Raw genomic sequence first — 17,845 nt, 5'->3', positions numbered from 1 at the left:
CTTATGTACCTAAGGATAATTTGTGAAGCCAAACAGTACATTTTCACACCACATTAAGAAATAGATGTGGATTTACCAACAAATAGCTAAGTCAATGCAATGCCAAAATAAATGTAAAGAAGTTTCAGAGTAATTATTACTAAGACAGAGCCTGTATATGATGAATTTCCTATTGCCTTTTTAGGGAGCAGGCTCTGATACATGAGGATTTGAACGGTGAAGTTCTCAAATGTACACATTTCATCAAGAAACTGAATGTACGAATCTTAAGCTGCCTTCACGTCACCTCGTATTTACCGGTATCTTGAAATGGCAACACGTGACGTTATATTCGGAGCTGTTCACGTCCTTTGACTGGGAATTAAGCGTTTCCATGGCATCACTATCAACGCCTAAATGAATCTACAGCGGTCAGGTGGTACAGCGGCCACGTGGTACATGTGGGAGCTTTCAGAAAACTCCCAGCTTACAAGCTGTAATTACGATCTCTACGAGGACGTGAACGCATTTTACAAGCTAGAATCTCGTAACTACAGGAATTACGAGGCCGCGTGAACGCACCTATACTGTGCTGCGGTCTTGCTCATGAATATTAATTAGCTTACGTGAGTGGACACTCAAGGAAGGTTACTAAGCAACGTCAGTCCAACCTAATTAATATTCACGGATGCCATCCCTTATGTGTCCTTCAGTTGACCTTTTACCAGACCCAGTACAGGACTATTAAACTCTACTCCAGCATTAGCCATTCATCCTACTCATTTTGGTTCGTTGGTCGTCCTGGTTGACTTTGCTCATTTGTCTGCACGCACTCGAGTTTCTGCTATGTCTATATAAGCAGACTGAACCATGTCTATGGACTTAACAGACTTGTTTAGGAGATAGGAAAGCAGTAATATAAAATGTTATTTTTGTTACTTTATTAATTATAGTGAAAAATAACTTAGATTTCAAAGAGAGTTGGTGTGCTGCTCGGTAAAGATGGCTGGTTACCTTGCAGAACCCATAATGAAAATCGACAGAGAAGCTGCAGAGTGGCGCCCTCTAGTGACGACAGCGTTCAGTCAGCAATCAGCAGTTTCTTGTCTGCTGAATTTTACTGGTTATTTTACTTTTTTTCTGCTGAGCTGAATTGTCTTTATCACTCTGCAGTGTTCGTATATAGCCTAAGTATTTATTCATCATAGAAATCATAGAAATGAATAGCGCCCAGCAGCTCCAGCTGTGATGAATTGTTTCATGTGCGAAATTAAAAGCGGCATATTGCATTAATGTTGCTTTTAATACATTTAAATAAAAAAACTATCAAATGTAAACTTTATGCAGTGAAGAAAATAAAAGAAATGAAGTTAACCCTTTTAACAGAAATAAAAACACAAGACGTCACAATATTACAATCATTTAGGTGATTCTTTTGCAATGTATTAGACTGAGTAAGTCTGATCGGATTCAATAGAGATTCAATATTTTATGTTTTGTTTTACGTATTTATTTCACATTTATAAATGGAAATCATTGAAAAGAAAGCAAATCTCACACAAAATAGAAATATTTCATTTTTAAGTTTCATATCAGTTTATAAAATGCCATGTGCTTTAAAGAATTAAATATTATTATTTTATTATTTATTTTAAATTATATTATTTTATTATTTATATAAAATTATTTTATTATTATTTTAAAACCTTTTGCCTTTTGTTGAAATATTTAAAATGTACAAATAAATAGTGCATGCGACAGGAATGATGTTCCATGCTTAGAAAAAACGTCCTAAAAATAATTTTAGAAACATAAGTTTCTTGTTGTAGCCAAATAAAAAAGATTTTTTGTTATGAGTCTACTATTCGCAAACTGTTTGTCTATAAAACATTTATCATGAAAAAAAAAATATATATATATATATAATTTAATTATTATATCGCTATTATCTTTGGACAAACAGAATTTTTTTTTATTTTCCTACTGCTGGTTGGAACGTTGTCTGTGTTTCAAACCTAGTGAGCGGCCTACATAGACAGCGTTTTAAGGCATTAATAGGCGCGTTCCGAGTCTCGATATGATAGCACAAAATTCTACTCACTCGGAAGGCGCCAAACCTCACTACATTAGCACGCAGATCGCGTCCTAATACCCGCAAATGATGTCTAGCTAGAAAGGTCACTAGGGTTTGAAACACGGCCATTGTGTGGAGCTCAGTCAGGAATCTTCGCTCTTCTATTCTTCCTTGAGTCTGATTTTTAAGGGAGGAGCTGTAACTCTCGGGAAGATCTAGAGACTTTGGCTGAGGATAACAGCAGGTAGAGAGCTTTTGGACTTGTTAAAAGTTTTCCAGCTGGATTTTGAGATGTTGTTCATGCAGAAAAAGAGTTTATGAGCGATCAGAGAGTGATGTATGTAGCATCGGGCTAACTGATATCCGTCAACCCCTCCCTTCTCCATCATGTGTGTCTGATTTAAAGGTTGTGGTCTTTATGTTGTTGATCAGTGATGCAGTGTGGGTGTGATGGAGCGGTGCAATCTCAACTTTATTGGCTGGATAAGTGTATTTTGGGGAGGCTTTCCTCGCCCTGGCTAACTGGCTAACAGGATTAAAGCCGCTAGTGATCTGAGCCTCATAAAGCTGACAAAACAAAAATGATGCGCACAGTCTCACACGGTTTAAATAACTGAGCCTTTAAATATGTACAGTGGTTTATTAAAATGTTAAAAGCTACAGTGAAGTGTACTTACAGGTGTTTTCCCTCAAGTTGGACTTCAAAGGTCAACAAAACAAGTACAAACGTGATTGTATATGTTACCGGCAATGTGTGAAAAGCAGGTATTGTATAGAATGCCAAGGGAATATATAGAATGCGTCAAGTTTGTAGGCAAATGTCTGTTTTTTGTGATTATGTTGCATATTTTCCCTAGACATTCTATACATTACCTAGGTATTATACAGAATGACAAGCCGGCTGGCCCTTTGGCATTGTATAGAATGCCTAGGAAATGTGTGAAATATAAACCATTTCATAACTACAAACTTCAGGCATTCTGTATATTCCCTAGGCATTCACACATTGCCGTTACACACACACACACACACACACACACACACACACACACACACAAACATACCATATTCATGTATCACGGTATTTTCTTAAAAAGTATTCTTGTGTGTTTGCACAAAACAAATCATGTGTCTCTACTTAGAGTCAGTGTTGATGTTCTGTGCTCATAGTTTAATGTTTACCACTGTGATCTGTCTTTAGGACTGAAGGACGGTTAATTATGGATCCAGCATCTCTTCCAGAACAACTGTCAGTTGTTAACGAACAGGTGCTGAACTCATCGGACAGATCAGTGACCTCAGCTGTGTGTCTGCGGCGCTTCCTCTGTTACGGCTCTGAGAGCGCCACATACAGCACTAAAGAGTATCCTCTGGGTATAGAGAACGCCCTGTCCCTGATGCAGTTCATCGAGGGGGGACGAGGCTGTGAGGTGGTGGAGGAGGTCAGACGCTTGAATCTGGAGGGCCGCGCTGTCCGTCCCAACCCCAGCCTCTTTGCCCTGGCTGTCTGCTCGCAGCATGCAGACTGCAAGACCAGGAAAGCCTCCTTAGGGGCCCTGAAGGAACTGTGTCGAGTGCCTGTGCAGCTTTTCACATTTGTGCAGTATAAGAAAGAGCTGAAAAAGGGCTCTGGGATGTGGGGCCGGGCTCTGCGGAGGGCCGTGACTGATTGGTACAACAGCCAGGACGGAATGAGCCTGGCGCAGGCCGTGACCAAGTGCAAACACAGGGCAGGCTGGTCCCACCAGGACCTTCTCAGACTGTCCCACATGAAGCCAACCAATGCCAGTGAGTGCTTGCAAAATGGTTTGCTGTGGACAGCGATAGGCTTATGTTTAATCTTATGGAAAGAAACCGTTTTTGTAATGTCTGTTCAATGATTTCGACTTCTGTAATATATAGATAAAATAAATATGTAAATAATAGAATAATCAAAATAATAATACAAATCAATCAAAATACATTATACAATATTTAAAATGGTTGTGTTATGTTATAAATAAATACTATTATTTAAAAATTATAAGTAATAAAAAAAAGTGATTAAAATGGTATTTAAATGGTATTTAAATGGTATTTTATAAAGGTAATTTAGATGAAATAGTTTTAATTGATTCTGAGTCATATTATTCATATTATTATTATTATTATTATCAAAATGAGCTCAACAAGTAATATTGTTTATTAGTATTAACTGTAGGATGTAGTAATAACTGATCACAGATTTTTTTTTTTTTTTTGCATTTATCAGCTTTTTTACATCAGCTGTAAAAAAAAAAAAAGGATTTATAGTCAGAACTAAATGTTTTATAGTGTGTCAAAAGTCACATGATTAAAGATAAGTGTGTGTTCTTGTTCTCTACAGCTGTTGCACTTGTTTGCAAATACATCACAAAAGGATGGAAAGGGGTTCAGGAGGCATATGGTGATAAAGAGATCTCTGAGGATCTGCAGAAGGTTTTTGCGTATCTGGAAGCTGTGGAGAAAGCCAAACACTCGACTGATGAACAGGAGTTGGTTCATCTTATTGAGGAGCAGAGGCTGGAAAAAGAGCAGGTTCTGACCAACCATCTGAAGTCCAAAGAGGTCTGAACCATATTTAACTTTATTTATGTTAGTTGCTATTAAATATTGCAGTGGTTTTGAAATGGGTATCAAGTATTGTGAAATTCTATTGGAGTAAAAATTTTAGTGTTGTGACCAGTGTTGGGGAAAGTTACTCTTAAAAGTAATGCATTACAATATTGTGTTATGTAAAGGCCCTTTCATACCAAAAGTGAAAAGAATAAGGCTCAGACTGAAGGAAATGCACATTCAAGCCTGTACAGTAGAGGGCGCAGCTCAAACAAACCTTTCGACTGGGCTGCCATTCTGGATTGCAGAAGAATAGGATGCAGGAGAAGAAAGATCAACACAACACTTAAAGGTGCCCTAGATTATGTTTTTAAAAGCTGTAATATAAGTCTAAGGTGTCCCCTGAATGTGTCTGTGAAGTTGCAGCTCAAAATACCCCATAGATTTTTTTAAAATTTTTTTAACTGCCTATTTTGGGGCATCATTATAAACGCGCTGATTTTATACTGCGGCCCCTTTAAATCCCGTGGTCCACGCCCACAGAGCTCGCGCTTGCCTTAAACAGTGCCTTAACAAAGTTTACACAGCTAATATAACCCTCAAAATGGATCTTTACAAAGTGTTCGTCATGCAGGCGGCATGCATGCGTCGGATTATGTGAGTATTGTATACTGTTATATTGTTTACTTCTGATTTTGAATGAGTTTGATAGTGCTCCGTGGCTAACGGGCTAATGCTACACTGTTGGAGAGATTTATAAAGAATGAAGTTGTGTTTATGAATTATACAGACTGCAAGTGTTTAAAAATGAAAATAGCGACGACTCTCTTGTCTCCGTGAATACAGTAATAACCGATGGTAACTTTAACCACATTTAACAGTACATTAGCAACATGCTAATGAAACATTTAGAAAGACAGTTTACAAATATCACTAAAAATATCATGTTATCATGGATCATGTCAGTTATTATTGCTCCATTTGCCATTTTTCGCTATTGTTCTTGCTTGCTTACCTAGTCTGATGATTTGGTTGTGCACATCCAGACGTTAATACTGGCTGCCCTTGTCTAATGCCTTTTATAATGTTGGAAACGTGGGCTGGCATATGCAAATATTGGGGGCGTACACCCCGACTGTTACGTAACAGTCGGTGTTTTGTTCAGATTCGCCTGTTCTTCGGAGGTCTTTTAAACAAATGAGATTAATATAAGTAGGAGGAAACAATGGAGTTTGAGACTCACTGTATGTCATTTCCATGTACTGAACTCTTGTTATTCAACTATGCCAAGATAAATTCAATTTTTCATTCGAGGGCACCTTTAAGAAAAAAAAAAAAAAAAAAAAAAAAAACACAAATAAAATGACATTAAATGCATAAAGTATATTTTTGTTATTTAACAATATTTAGTTATTGCAGGTTTGCATAATATTCAGAGTTTGCATTTCACTTTTTTTTATTCATTTTGAGGAATACTGAATGTGTTTTTGTGCAAGTGAGATGAGTAAATGCATGTTCACATTTAGTCTAGAACTACAATAACCATCATGTTCACACACAATGCCTCTGCACTCACAATTTCTCTCAACATGGGGACAGGAGAGCTGTCAGTCAATAAATGGAAAAACAAAGAAATTTGTTTTACTTATTTAAAAAAGTAACTCAATTATTTTGTTGGAAATTTAAAAATAATTAATTACTTTACTAGTTACTTGAAAAAAGTAATCTGATTACATAACCCCCAACACTGGTTGTGACAGCCCTAGTTTGAGCATAGAAATTCAAAGTATAAAGTAATAAAGATAAACTAAAACTAAAGATGATCCATACCTGTCCTTTTCAGGTATGGAAAGCATTGCTAAAAGAAATGCCAGTGGTTGTTTTATTGAAGCATTTGGGTAAGTTGACAGCAGACAATGTTCTGGCACCAGGAAGTCCGGATGTTGCAGCTGTTTGTGAAAGGATTCAGGATGAGACTGCCCTGAAAAAGGTCAGTTTACAACAACAACATTATTTTAAGTCAGTAGCTCCTCAGTTCAGTTTTTTCTTATTATTTATTCTATTTATAGTTTTGGGGCTCTTAAAATCATGAATGTCATTGCATCATATAAGCAAAAATATCAAACTATCTATGTGGCACCCACAAACAAATCCTTTATCAGAACTAACTTTTCAGAGCCATTTTCCAGTGACTTTTAATAAACTGGTGTTTTGGTGATTTTTAGTGGATGTATGATGTCAGTTCTCCTCAAGTGCACACAGGTGTCCTAACAGAGTAACAACAGGTGTAGTTCATCACATTAAATATGAACATTATAGTAATAATATATGTATTGTTTTATAATCACAAACCTACAAACTTAATTTTCTGATATGGTTTGCTGGGAAAGTATTATCTTTCTTTAAAAGAAATGATGCTTTGTTATTTTGTAGTAATAATAAAAATAATGACATAATATGATCAATGTCTAATTTAGTGACAATCATACTAGAGCTGCACGATTCTGGATTAATTGAGAATCACAATTTTGGTAAGTATATAGTAATAAAGTACTTATGAATCATTTGCAAACTATTAGTTAATAGTTAATTGATAGTCTACATCTACATTGTTAAATATATTAGTAGGCTATATGCAACTAGTGAGTTCTTTATTCATTGTCAAATTATTATTGTTTAATTAGCTCATATGTAAAGAGTTAGATAATGTTTTTTATGTTTTGTTAGCAACTTATTAACTGTAAATAGTTCTCATCTTAGATTTAGTGATGGAAAATGGGAAAATGTCATTAATTGTGCTTCAAACCAACCTTTATTAGACACTAATAGCATTAGTATTAACAATAAATGTTCCTTTAAATATATATATATATATATATATATATATATATATTCAAACCAAACATTATTCAGATATTTTTGTTATATTTTTACTAGTGGGTGCAGGACACTGTAGTTCATTTATGTAAGTGAGGATAGCAATATAAAGTAAACTGTGACATACCCAAAAATTCTTCATACAGTGGACAATTGATAAAAATGTGGAGCCAAACTGATGCAAAAACTTGAGAAAATGAGATCCAGGCTGTTGATGACATTGAAGAAAAATTATTTATTCATTACAATTAAATTTAGCCTCACATGCAAACTTTAACCGATAATCAAAATATTTAATAAAACCAAAAGGTAAAATAACAATAATAAAGAAGTTGTCAATAGTTAATAATAAAATTTAGACTATTGTAAAATCCAGAGTATTGCAGATGCAGTTCCGAATTACAGAAAGAAAGAACAATAATTATGACATTCGCAGATAGGAGAGATGAAGCAGAAGAGCCAGGGAGAGCAAAGGAAGAGCAAAGGAGAAAAAGCTTCCCTATCAACGACTCAGTCCATTTTTATATACCATCAGAACAGGGAAATTTACTGAAACCTTGTTTCCGTTAATCAGAAAAGGTCAGATGAACTTACCCATTATGTCATAGACTGGTCAAATGTCGAAATAGATAAAAATAGAAATAGGGAATGTTTTAACCCCCGAAAGGGAATTTAGCAGATCTTACATTATTACATGTCAGTAGAAATAATAACAGACATATTAAGTTCAAAGCGGCAACTAATTCCGAAAGCAAAACACCGTAGCTTCTGCAGTACTTGGCAGGCGTCCAATATCTAACCACAAACGTGTCAACATGACCTGTCACACTGGAACACTTGAAGAACAATTGAATATAACAAGCATACATACTCTTAAATATAAAAGAATAATGACCGGTACAATAAAGTGTAAATACTTGAAAATATGATGAGAATATATATATAAAGTAGGAATACATAAATATATTAAATCAAAAGTAAAATTGATAAATCATAAGCCATAAGTGATTAACATAATTATGAATAAAATGCATGAATATGAATATTGGATCCACCAAAAAGTTATTCAGACACTTTGACCTCACCATGTTTTGCTTAAGTGTTATCTGACATAATTAAGATTTTTTTTTTCTGACACAGTTTAACTCTGAGATCTTGTCATATTTTATTACCATTTTTTAAACTATAGTGAATAAACTGTACATTTACTAGATAGAGGTTCTGACAAAATGTTAATTGCTGGAGTCTATTTTAATGTAAATTATTATTATTATTTTTTTTTTTAATATTTGATTTGAATGAATGATTCAATGACTCACTCAAAAATATTTAACTTGTTTCATTACTGGATGAATCAGTGTTTAACAGTTGCTTGTCGCCACCTACTGGTGTAGCGTTGTAATTAATACAATGTTTATTTGAAGCTTCAAGTAACTTTCAAAAAGTGATTTACTGTAATTTGCTTGCTGCCGTACACATCAGTGTTTATATCTGAACTAAAACTTTTATCTCGCTAATTTTGTGATGATCTTAAATATTGTAAGACAGAAATAATGATAATGTGTGGTTGAAAAGAAGCTGTTTTCCTATACATGATAACTGCTTTCTCTGGCTCAGCACCAATGCAGATTTGAACGTTCAGGTGTGATTTTGTGTGAATGAGATCTCATGGATGTTTGAATTAGGGCTGATCGATATATCACATGCATATGCGGTATATCGCAAAGCCGGTTCCCTGATTACCGCTAAATCGCCATCACCAGCTTTCAAATGAAGCGGCATTTAATAGACAGAACCGTAGTTCACTGACAAGCTATCATCAGCATATCGCAGATGAATCGCCTTCGATAATGAACGCGATATTGCGTGGCTTGTCAGTGATCTATGGTTCTGTCTATTAAATGCCGCTCCATTTGAAAGCAGGTGATGGCGATTTAGTGGTAATCAGGGAACCGGCTTTACTGACGAAATGCACGTGACAATCGCATGCGATATATCGCCCAGCCCTAGTTTGAATAGAGATTGTGATCTATTAAGAATTAATCATGCAGCTCTAATCGTACATTTGAAATTAAATATAAAATGTCCAAATAATTGAAAATAATATAATATACATTTTTACATTTTGATTTTCAACGGGTGTGTTATTTCAGGCAAAAACACAGCCGTTCAACATTCTTGTGGCATCTGAAAACTATAAGAGAGGACATGGGAAGCGTAGCAAACTGAAATGGGAGCCGGACGGAGACATTGTTCAAGCCCTGGACTGCGCCTTCTGCAAAACTATTTCAGTAAATGACACCTTGAAGAAAGCTGTGTAACACATTTGATGTTGAGATACTATAGAATTTAAATTCTAATGTTAACCTGTAACTCTTTATGTCTCTAGATGGTGGAGCCCACAGGCAAACGGTTTTTGGTGGCAGTTGATGTAAGTTCTTCTTTGAGCAGCGTGACTCACGGCAGCTCCATCAGCACTGTGGCAGTAGCAGCGGCAATGTGCATGGTAAGACTACACCGCTGCAAACTTACTCAGATCCTGTTCTGGAGCACAGCAAAGTCTGCGAAGAGCTGAAGACATATTTTAAGCTAATATTTTGTCCTTGGAGGAAGTGTGTGTGGCTGTCGGGGTCCGCCCCGCACATATTTCACATTCCATGCATGTTCCTTTTCTGATGTGACGCTCTAGTCTTGTAAACATTAATGAATTGCCTCTCCGGAGCATTGCTCTCATATGCGAATCATGTAAAGAAATTTTAGACAGTGAAATGTTGATTATATCCAACCAAGAACTTAGAAACCCAGTTAAATCAAGACTTTTGTGACTTTTAGTTTATTTGTGTTATCTTTGAGGCTGTATGTATGCTAGTCCACTTCCTTTAACCCTGTAAAAGAATGTGACATATGAAATAATAGTCAGAAAAATCTTAAAATAAATTTTGCATGTGCAAAATTTATATCATATTTGATACAATCAGGCTTTTATGGCTCATTTGATATGAAATAGGAGAATATGGAGATCATACTCGAGGAGGAAAAACACCTTTTATTTAGAATCCCAAACTGAAAAAAAAAGAAGTGCAATTTGGTGCAGTTGCTGATATTTATATGGCCAAAAAGTAAGATCTGAAAGCTTGTAAAGTAAATGAGATCTTTATAACAGTATAGCAGACAAAAATTGCATATAAATATCAATTTTGACTTTATATCTGCCAATAATGTTTCACTAAGATATTTATATGCTTAGTTTTATGATTAAAGCTCTGTATTTTTTATGGTGGGGGGGCAAAACATACAGTATAATGTAATATAGTACAGTTATGATTGACAGATAGACAAATCTGACGTGACATATTTAATACTCATTTTTTAACATGATTTAAAAAAAATGATATATAGATAATCAAGTAAACCTAAGTTGCTTCAGTCCAGTAAATGTTTATCTTGAAATATTGCTAACAATATAAAAGTTAAATTTACTTTATAAAAATCGGTAAATATTTCACAGAAAAAAAAGACATGTGAACCACAACCCGAAGGTAGACATTTTTACAATTATACTAAAAGCCATTTTATTATAAAAAAAAAGTATAAAATATCAACTTATATAAAAAATATGAACTTATGAAGATATTTAGTGGTTCTCATTTTAATTGCAGGTAATTGCACAAACGGAGCTAAACGCACAGATTGTTGTTTTCTCTGAAGGAGGTGTTGTTCCCTGTACTGTCTCTTCTGATATGACTCTTATGCAAGTAGCAGCACAGCTCATCCAGGTAAGAAGATCTTGAGAAAACATTTCATGCTATAAAGTTACATTACATCTACTTCATCTGTAATCATAATTTACATGTGACTTCTCTTTAGACTCCTGGTGGCAGTACGGACTGTGCCTTACCCATCATTTGGGCCTCAGAGAATGAGAAAACTGTGGATGTCTTCATCATTTTCACCAATAATCACACCCTTGGGAGGAAAAATCCAGCAGACACACTGAAGACGTATAGACAAGTGAGTACAACTTGAAAGGGAATGTAGAAGCAATGTGTTTTTAGCTTATTAGACTGTTATTTTCTTTGATGTCTGTAATATGTTTTAATAAGGCTGTCAATTTAACACAAATTTAGTGTAATTAATAAAAAAATTGACTGATGTTCGATAATATGGAAATATACTGGCTTGTCAAGCTACATTTTACAGTGTCTGTCCAGTGATTTTTCTTCATTTATTGGATCAATCTTATCAAATACATGCTATTGATACACTAACCGTTCAAAAGTTTGGGGTCCGCAAGATTTTTAAAATGTTTTTGAAAGTAGACTCTGTAACACTTTATAATAAGGTTTTATTAGTTAACATAGTTAACTACTTAAGTTAACTTGAATTAAGAATGAACAATACAAACAGCATTTATTAATCTTAGTTAATGTTAATCAGGGTTCCCACTCATCCTGGAAAACCTTGAAAACCTGGAAAATTGATGACAAATTTTCCAGTCCTGGAAAACACATGGAAAATTAGAGAAAATAAAAAATGTCCTGGAAAATCTTGTAGTGTTTGCGATAATCTTGGGTTTTTCTTTAAAGACCAAAGAACTAAAAGATGATAAAATGAGCCAAAAAGAGATTTATCTCAGAGTGAAAGGTCAAAAATTATTAAATCCCCACAAGAAGGATGCAATATTAATGCAATACTAGAAACTGCAGTTAAGGCATGACCATTGGACAGCAAAATTGCTCAGTGAAGAATTAAGTCTGAAACCATCAGAAACCCTTTAGTCTTCAGCGCCACCATTTTCCAGAACTGCAACCTACCTGCAGTCTCCAGAAGTGTGAGGTGTCAGGATCTCAGAGACTTAGATTAGGTAAAGAATCCTAAAAAATGTCCCCCATTTAAGAATCACATACTGAATTGTAGTAAAATACAAGACTGATTTTTTTATAGGCTTTATAGACAGACAGATTGAGAGAGACTCTTGAAGGACCAGCACCATATACTCTTGTACCACTGTTTGAAGAATTTATCTTTTTTATTTATCAGAATCTAGCTGTAAGGTGTTAGAGTTTATTTTTAGTCCATCTCTTACCCTGAAAAGTCCACCTTGCAAAGATAATGATCTTCCAAAACTTACTGCCAAAAAAATAAAAGTGTGCATCAGTAGTTAAGTAATGAAAATAAACTATGGAATCTTGTTTCCGCCACTGAATATTAAATAAAAAAAGTCTAAATATTTTTCTTACTATTGCGAGTTTATATCACTCTATTCTGATCTTTTTTTCGCAATTATTACTTTTTTCTGGCATTTGACAGTTTATATCTTGCGATTCTTACTTCTTTTCTTAGAATTGTGAGATATAAACTTCCAATTGCGAGAAAAAGTCAGAATTGCGAATTTCTGTCACGCAATTCTGACTTTATATCTTGCAATTGCGAATATCAAATCACAATTATGTAAACCCGCAATTGCGAGAAAAAAAGTCAGAATAGCGAGATAAAAAGTAAAAGTTGCAATTACCTTTTTTTTTTTACGGAAATAATCTTCCATAGTCATAATGTATGATTAAGAGCTCATATTAAAAACTGATTTTATAGTTAAGTCATGGCAATTAATCTTTTAAAGACTTAGAGAGCAATATATTACTTTAGGGCGTAATCCCAGTCTTTTATTCCCATTGTTGTAAAATTGAAAATGTCCTGGAAAATGATCGCTGAAAAAGAGTGGGAACCCTGTTAATTTCAGCATTTACTCAAACATTAAAATCAAAAGTTGTATTTGTTAACATTAGTTAATGCACTGTGAACTAACATGAACAAACAGTGAAGGACTTTATTATTATTATTATTATTAACTAATTTTAACAATAAATACTGTAGCAAATGAATTGCTTATTGATAGTTCATGTTAGTTAATACAATAACTAAAGTGTTACCAAAGTCTTTTATGCTCTCCAAAGCTGCATTTATTCAAAAATACAGTAAAAACAGTAATATTGTGAAATATTATTACAATTTAAAATAACTGTTTTCTATTTTACTATATTTTAAAATGTAATTTATTTCTGTGATGCAAAGCTGAATTTTCAGCATCTTTAGTCCAGTCTTCAGTGTCACATGATCCTTCAGAAATCATTCTGATATGATAATTTGCTGCTCAAGAAACATTTGTATTATTATCAGTATTGAAAACAGTTGTCCTACTTAATTTTTTTGTGGACACTGTGATAGTTTTTGTTTTTGTTTTCAAGATTCTTTGATGTATAGAAAGTTCAGAAGAACAGCATTTTTCTGAAATAGAATTTTTTTGCAATATTGTAAATGTCTTTACTGTCAATTTTGATCAATTTGATGCATCCTTACTGAATAAGTGTTCATTTCTTTAAAAAAAAAAATCTTTCTGACCCACAAACTGTATACAGTTAGTCTACAATTAGATTAATTGACGTATCAAGTAATAATTACATTTTTAAATTAGGGCTATCAAAGTTAACGTGTTAAATTTGTGATTCATTTTTTTCCCCAGTTTAACCCATTAAAAATATTTAACGCAATTAACGCAGCATCCGTTTTTTCTGTCATCCTTTGGCTGCGCTACAGTATATGATCACGCTAGCATTCATTCATCATTATTCAAGTGCTATTAAACCATTCAAGTGCAACAAGCCACAAAAAAGAACTCAAATCTGTTGAAAAGACAAACATTTCTGTTTTGTTGAGTATCCTCATAAGCACAGTCCCGAGTTAAAAAGTGTTAAAGGATTAGTTCACTTTCAAATGACAATTACCCCAAGATTTACTCACCCTAAAGCCATCCTAGGTGTATATGACTTTCTTCTTTCTGATGAACACAATCGGAGATATATTAATAAATATCCTGATGCATCCGAGCTTTATAATGGCAGCGAGCGATACCAACGAGTATGAGCTGAAGAAAATGCCTCCATCCACATCCATCCATCATAAACGGGATTAATAAAGGCTTTCTGAAGTGAAGCGATGCATTTGTGTTTAAAAAAAAAAAAAAAAAAAAAAATCCATATTTAACAAGAAACAAAAATATCTAGCTTCTGTATTTTACTTATTAACCTTTATTAACCTCCCAGAGCCATGTGGAGTACACGTTTATGATGGATGGATGTGGATGGAGACACTTTCTTCAGCTCATATTTGTTGATCATCGCTCACTGCCATTATAAAGATTGGATGCGTCAGGATATTTATTAATATTTCTCTGATTGTGTTTATCAGAAAGAATGAAGTCATATACACCTAGGATGGCTTGAGGGTGAGTAAAGCTTGGGGTAATTTTCATTTGAAAGTGAACTAATCCTTTAAATTGACATAAAGTTGTGAGAAAATAGGATGTGTCCGATCTTAAAGTGACAGTGACAGCAGCCTAATAAACCTGTAGCTGTCTGTCATTAATGTTAATCAAGGTACAAAAGACAAAAATAAAATCACTCTCTGCTCTTGACTGAATAACTTGTAGCTTTAATAAGGATTAATCTGTTTTCAATTTATAATTTATGCAGTGTTTGATTTCTGTATATTTACCTGTTAGACCTAGCACTAGCACTGTTTACAATGTTACATCATGGTCACAGACATTGAAAAAATAACTTTTTTATGCATTTCAACAGGGCAGGTACAAATCTGAAACGTAAATCTGGCTATAATTAATGGTTAAAACTGAGAAAAAAAATCCATTTAATAGTCAATGTCAGTTTTGGTATCAGTGATACAGTCCTTCATTCATAGCGCTTGGTAAAAAGATGCCATTAAACAAATATTTAAAATATACCGTCATTATGTTGTTTTCTACATTATTTTAGAGATTCAATGTGAAAATATTACAATATAAAAAAATATTAAAAACTTTGATGTTAAAGGTGCCCTAGAATCAAAAATTGAATTTACCTTGGCATAGTTGAATAACAAGAATTCAGTACATGGAAATGACATACAGTGAGTTTCAAACTCTATTGTTTCCTCCTCCTTATATAAATCTCATTTGTTTAAAAGACCTCCAAAAAACAGGCAAATCTCAACATAACACCAACTGTTACGTAACAGTCGGGATCATTAATATATATGTCCCCAATATTTGCATATGCCAGCCCATGATCGATGCATTACACAAGGGCAGGACGTCTAAATCTGTGCACAGCTGAGATGGCAGAAATGGCAGATGGAGCAATAATAACTGACATAATCCATGATTACCTGATATTTTTAGTGATATTTGTTGTCTTTCTAAATGTTTCGTTAGCATGTTGCTAATGTACTGTTGAATGTGGTTAAAGTTACCATCGTTTATTACTGAATTCACAGAGACAAGAGCCGTCGCTATTTTTATTTTTAAACACTTGCAGTCTGTATAATTCATAAACACAACTTCATTCTTTATAAATCTCTCCAACAGTGTGTAATGTTAGCTTTAGCCACAGAGCATAGCCTCAAACTGTAAATATCCAAATAAATACTATACTCACATGATCCGACGCATACATGCAGTATGCATGACGAACATCTTGTAAAGATCCATTTTGAGGGTTATATTAGCTGTGTGAACTTTGTGTTTGCTGTTTAAGGTAGTTGAGAGCTCGCGGGGGCGGGGGAGCGCGCGATTTAAAGGGGCCGCAGCCTGAATCGGTGCATAGTTAATGATGCCCCAAAATAGGCAGTTAAAAAAATTAATTAAAAAAAATCTATGGGGTATTTTGAGCTGAAACTTTACAGACACATTCAGGGGACACCTTAGACTTATATTACATCTTGTAAAAACTGGTTCTAGGGCACCTTTAAGTGCGATTAATCACAATTAATTACAGAAAAAAGTGCGATTTAATTAGTTAATTATTTTAATAAATTGATTTGACAGTCCTTCTTTTAGTATGGTTTTCTTAATATTGGTAATGGTCATTCTTCATTTTAAAGAGAAAATTGTTTGTGTTTTCTTTTTCAGAAAAGTGGTGTATTTTCCAAACTGATTGTGTGTGGAATGATTGCCAACTCACTGTCCATCGCTGACCCCGAAGACCGCGGCATGCTGGACATCTGCGGCTTTGACTCACAAGCAGTCGATGTCATCCGTAGCTTCGCACTTGATGCTATTTAAAAGCTTTATGTTTTGTAGCATGCAGCCGGTTTTCTAAAGGACAACGAGACATTGATGCTCCCCGCGTCAACATGCAAAAAAAAAAAAAAGACAGTTCTTGCATTTTAATAAGATAATCACATCGTTGTTTTTACAGGTTGGAATCAAGTTAAGGTCTAATTCAATATCCAGCAGGCTGGATTAGTTGCAGTGAAAATCAAGGGGAACAAATTAATGAAGTAACTATTATGTTAACTCTATTCATTCAGTATACTGTATGTTTAACCTGGTCCAATGAAATGTCTTTTACACATTTTTTCTAGTTGAAAAGTTTGTATATGTCACTGACCTTCATTGGAAGTAATGTTCTATACTTTTAGAGGCCTTGCTCATTGTGTAAAATCTTCATTCATGTTTTGTCCTGTGTAATGAGATGTTCTAAAATATTACACATTGAGCTGAAAGTGCACATACAGGTCTTCCACAAAAATCTGAGAGAAATATGAAGCAAAATACGTTTGCAAGGTCATTGAAATGCAGTTTGTTGCTCTTAGAACCCATGTAGCCTACGTTTACATGACAATGATGTACTAAAAATGGAAAAAAAAATAAAAAAAAAAAATTAACGTACAGACAACAACGTTGTCAAAATGGGCCCCGTTCACACGGATCCGCGAAAACTATTAAAAAATGCTGTATTATGCTGCCAGACCAGTAGTGGGCGATGGCACTTTGTAAAGAAACACTAAGCCTATAAACTGAACACGTAATATGCATGCACATGACGTCACCGTTTTCACAAATTCGCATTTTTGTAGTTTACACAAAGACGATAACAGTATCGTTTTCAAAAACTTTGAAACCCGTTTCAAATGTTCGCATTTTCAGGCCCCCAAAACGCCATTGTCATGTAAATTAACAGCCAAAATGTTTTTAGTTGAAAACAGTGTCGTGTAAACGGACCCTAAACTACTAGACTTGTCAATTTAATGTTTAATGTTCAAATACTTAAAGTGTTTTGTGGTCCAGCAACTTGATATTTGATAAATTAATGCAAATAACTACTTCTTATGATTCAAGAGAAGCTTTTCCCTTCAGTCTATTTAAGATTTAATTGAATATTTTACAGTTTACTCCTTGGCGCACTTTTGATGAACTAAATAACACTATATAAATATTCCTGAGAAAAAAAAGAGGTATATGCATTAAATGGTAGAGCTTGTTAATGGATCTTGCTTCTAGATTCA

The 17,845-nt window shown here is 34.3% G+C and overlaps 1 protein-coding gene across 3 annotated transcripts; it reads left to right on the top strand.

The window, feature by feature from the left end:
- Positions 1–2,029: 2,029 nt before the first annotated feature.
- On the top strand, positions 2,030–17,173 carry ro60 (Ro60, Y RNA binding protein). Of its 3 annotated transcripts, none has more exons than XM_048163935.1 (9): positions 2,030–2,297; positions 3,255–3,841; positions 4,419–4,639; positions 6,471–6,617; positions 9,658–9,795; positions 9,894–10,010; positions 11,164–11,280; positions 11,372–11,515; positions 16,467–17,173. In XM_048163935.1, exons 2-9 carry the CDS (start codon positions 3,274–3,276, stop codon positions 16,617–16,619), a joined length of 1,605 nt encoding a protein of 534 aa, XP_048019892.1. In that variant the 5' UTR covers positions 2,030–2,297; positions 3,255–3,273; the 3' UTR covers positions 16,620–17,173. The 3 variants fall into 3 exon arrangements, with proteins under 3 accessions (XP_048019892.1, XP_048019893.1, XP_048019894.1); XM_048163936.1 differs by lacking the exon at positions 2,030–2,297 and adding an exon at positions 2,342–2,459; XM_048163937.1 differs by lacking the exons at positions 2,030–2,297; positions 3,255–3,841; positions 4,419–4,639 and adding an exon at positions 4,841–4,979.
- The last annotated feature ends 672 nt before the right edge of the window (positions 17,174–17,845 follow it).

The sequence above is a fragment of the Megalobrama amblycephala genome, linkage group LG17 (assembly GCF_018812025.1).
Source record: "Megalobrama amblycephala isolate DHTTF-2021 linkage group LG17, ASM1881202v1, whole genome shotgun sequence".
Taxonomy (NCBI): Eukaryota; Metazoa; Chordata; class Actinopteri; order Cypriniformes; family Xenocyprididae; genus Megalobrama; species Megalobrama amblycephala.
The sequence above is the reverse complement of the archived record's forward strand: the minus strand, read 5'-3'. Positions and strand labels throughout refer to the sequence as shown.

What these genes read in the sequence shown, in the direction of transcription:
- ro60 (XM_048163935.1), top strand. Translation starts at nt 3,274, where the DNA reads ATGGATCCAGCATCTCTTCCAGAACAACTGTCAGTTGTTAACGAACAG. An exon ending in CCTTCTGCAAAACTATTTCA is followed by an intron (nt 9,796 to 9,893) that starts GTAAATGACACC and finishes TTATGTCTCTAG; the next exon opens with ATGGTGGAGCCCACAGGCAA. An exon ending in TAGCAGCGGCAATGTGCATG is followed by an intron (nt 10,011 to 11,163) that starts GTAAGACTACAC and finishes TTTTAATTGCAG; the next exon opens with GTAATTGCACAAACGGAGCT.